The sequence below is a fragment of the Buceros rhinoceros genome, unplaced genomic scaffold (genome assembly GCF_000710305.1).
Source record: "Buceros rhinoceros silvestris isolate BGI_N320 unplaced genomic scaffold, ASM71030v1 scaffold22543, whole genome shotgun sequence".
Lineage (NCBI taxonomy): Eukaryota > Metazoa > Chordata > Aves > Bucerotiformes > Bucerotidae > Buceros > Buceros rhinoceros.
In genome coordinates, this window is record NW_010405685.1 from 23,492 (window position 1) to 25,761 (window position 2,270).

The following is a 2,270-nucleotide window of genomic DNA, read 5'->3' on the forward strand; positions in this document are numbered from 1 at the left end:
CTACACAAAGGAAGCAACACACCACTCTTTAAAGGAAAGGAGGCAGAAAGAGACTGAGACAGAGATCATTAGCTTCACTAGTCAGCAAATACCTTTGATGGCAAGATCACACGAAGAGAACACAGAAAGCAGCAGACAGAAAGCTGATGAGGGAAGCTGGTTACAGGGCCTTTGTGGTCCCCAAACACAAGAAGCCGTTTTTCTCTCTTCAACGCCGCACTCAAAAAAACCAGAGCTGCTGGTGTCAAACGAGCACGGTGCGCTCCTGCTAGGGAGGGGGACTGTGTTCCTGTTAGCCCATACTTCATCCCAGCTCTTCGTTAAGCACAGCGATAGCTCCTGTGGGTCCACTCTCCTAAGCTCCTCACACGGCTTGTCAATGCGTAAGAAGCAGAGATCTTTCCAGTGAGTATTTCCCAATCTGCCGCGAACACGGATTCTCTACCCACCCTCCACCCAACATGAGCAAACGCTTGGCCAACACGCACCTTGATCTGTCTGTGGATGATGTCTCTGGTAATGTTTGCTTTTGCCATCTTCTTGCAACGGGGCAGACGAAAAGAAGCTATGGGAAGAGCCGCTGTGCATCCGAGCATGCCAACAGAGCCCTGATCCCCACCGAGGGCAGTTAATTACCTGCAGGACAGAATGGGGGGAACAGAGGCAGATACCAACGCGTTAGGCCATTCAGGTACCACGCCAAGGACTTATGTTTCAAAACCCAGCGGTGGCTAAGAGCTGAGAAGTTTTTATAAAGGCTCCTTCAAGAAACTCAAGGATGGGAAGAAACAACGGGAGAGTGAAGGACATCTCACTTCAGAGGCATCCCCAGTTCGAGGAGAAATTCACAGCGAGGAGCACTCCAGAGGACACCAGCCTGGAAAAGCCACGCTGGCACATCTGCAAAGACCCCGCAACCCGGGGTACCACCACGTTTTGCAGCTCGCCTGCCACCATCACACCTCTACTCGTGTCTGATTCCACATTTCCCAAACTCTACAACCAACAAGACATGTTATGTTGAGAATGAACAAGGCATCGGTATTTGCAGCCACCTCTTCACTCTCGTTTACTACTTTGGATTATCAGCCCAAAATAAGATAACCGAAAGGGTATAAAGCGCTCCTTAGAAATTCCAGCAGCCAGCCCTCAGGTGACACTACCATCCACACGCCCATCAGCAATAGAAAAGCAATGATCACTTCAAGTTGTATTTCCAGGAGAAATTAAGAGTTTTCCACGGTCTTAATGGACTTCCATATTTAATGCACTAACCTAAATAATTTAAACCCCAGGAAATTAGCTCGGTTCACTAGAAACCGTTCAAATTGCAGGGTGATTGTCACAACCCTGCTCCGGACGGGCTGCCAAGCCCAGGAGCCGGCAGCCTCTGAGAAATGATGTCATTCACCTCATTTACATCCCGCAGGCCCCGCGCTGGCCCCTTTTGATATTCCTACAGTTCTCTTTAAAAATAAATAAACACCATTTTTAACACCCGTTTTGTCCCCAGTCACCCAATCATTTCACAGTCTCTGTAAACGCTTTTACGAGCGGAACAAGCCAAAATTTTCCAACGCGGCCTCTTTTGAATGAGGAAATGCTGATTCACTGAAACAAGAACATTTCACAGAAATGCAGCAACAAAAAACTTGGCTGAGGTCAGGCAGAGGTTCTGACAAACCCTGCCAGATTCTCTACCGATTCATCTCTTGGGCTGCTGCAAAGCGAGGGCGTCCACCCCTCAGGCCCGTGCAGCCACACATGGCAAAGCCACGAGGCGTCTGCACTGCAAAGCCCTGGGGTTCAGCTTCAATTTGTGCTCAAAAAACTGTCAGCGTGCATTTGCAGGCATTTCCCCACGGGTAGGAAGTACCAAGAACTCATGTTGCCTCACAGAAAGCAGCACATGGCCAAGGAGGGAGCGTGGGTCGCTTTCCTGACAGAGCCGGCTCCTCTCACAAGAAGAGAGAGAGCAAGAAGAGCCACACGGCAAACTGAAGGTTGGGCTCCTGAGCAGGACTTTTAGTGCAGCCACAGGATCTCTCCAACACAACACAGGGAGAAAATGCAGATGTTTGTTGGTCTCTGAAAATCACAGAATCGCTTTGGCTGGAAAAACCCTTTCAGCCTCTCGGGTTCCCCCGTTCCCCAGAGCTGCCAGGTCCCCACTGACCCCTGTCCCGCAGCAGCACCTCCACACGGCTGGGAAACCCCTCCAGGGATGGGGACTCCACCACTGCCCTGGGCAGCCTGGGACACACCTGCAC

At 50.7% G+C, this 2,270-nt stretch overlaps 1 protein-coding gene across 3 annotated transcripts in view; it reads right to left on the reverse strand.

Annotated features, from left to right (window-relative positions):
• The window catches only part of WDTC1 (WD and tetratricopeptide repeats 1), a 16,839-nt gene extending 16,196 nt beyond the window's left edge, over positions 1-643 (reverse strand). For all 3 annotated transcript variants that reach the window (XM_010133832.1, XM_010133833.1, XM_010133831.1), the window contains exon 1: positions 489-643. In XM_010133832.1, coding sequence (XP_010132134.1) covers positions 489-596 — 108 coding nt within the window. In that variant the 5' untranslated portion in view covers positions 597-643. The remainder of the gene's footprint in view (positions 1-488) is intronic.
• Between the last annotated feature and the right edge of the window lie 1,627 nt (positions 644-2,270).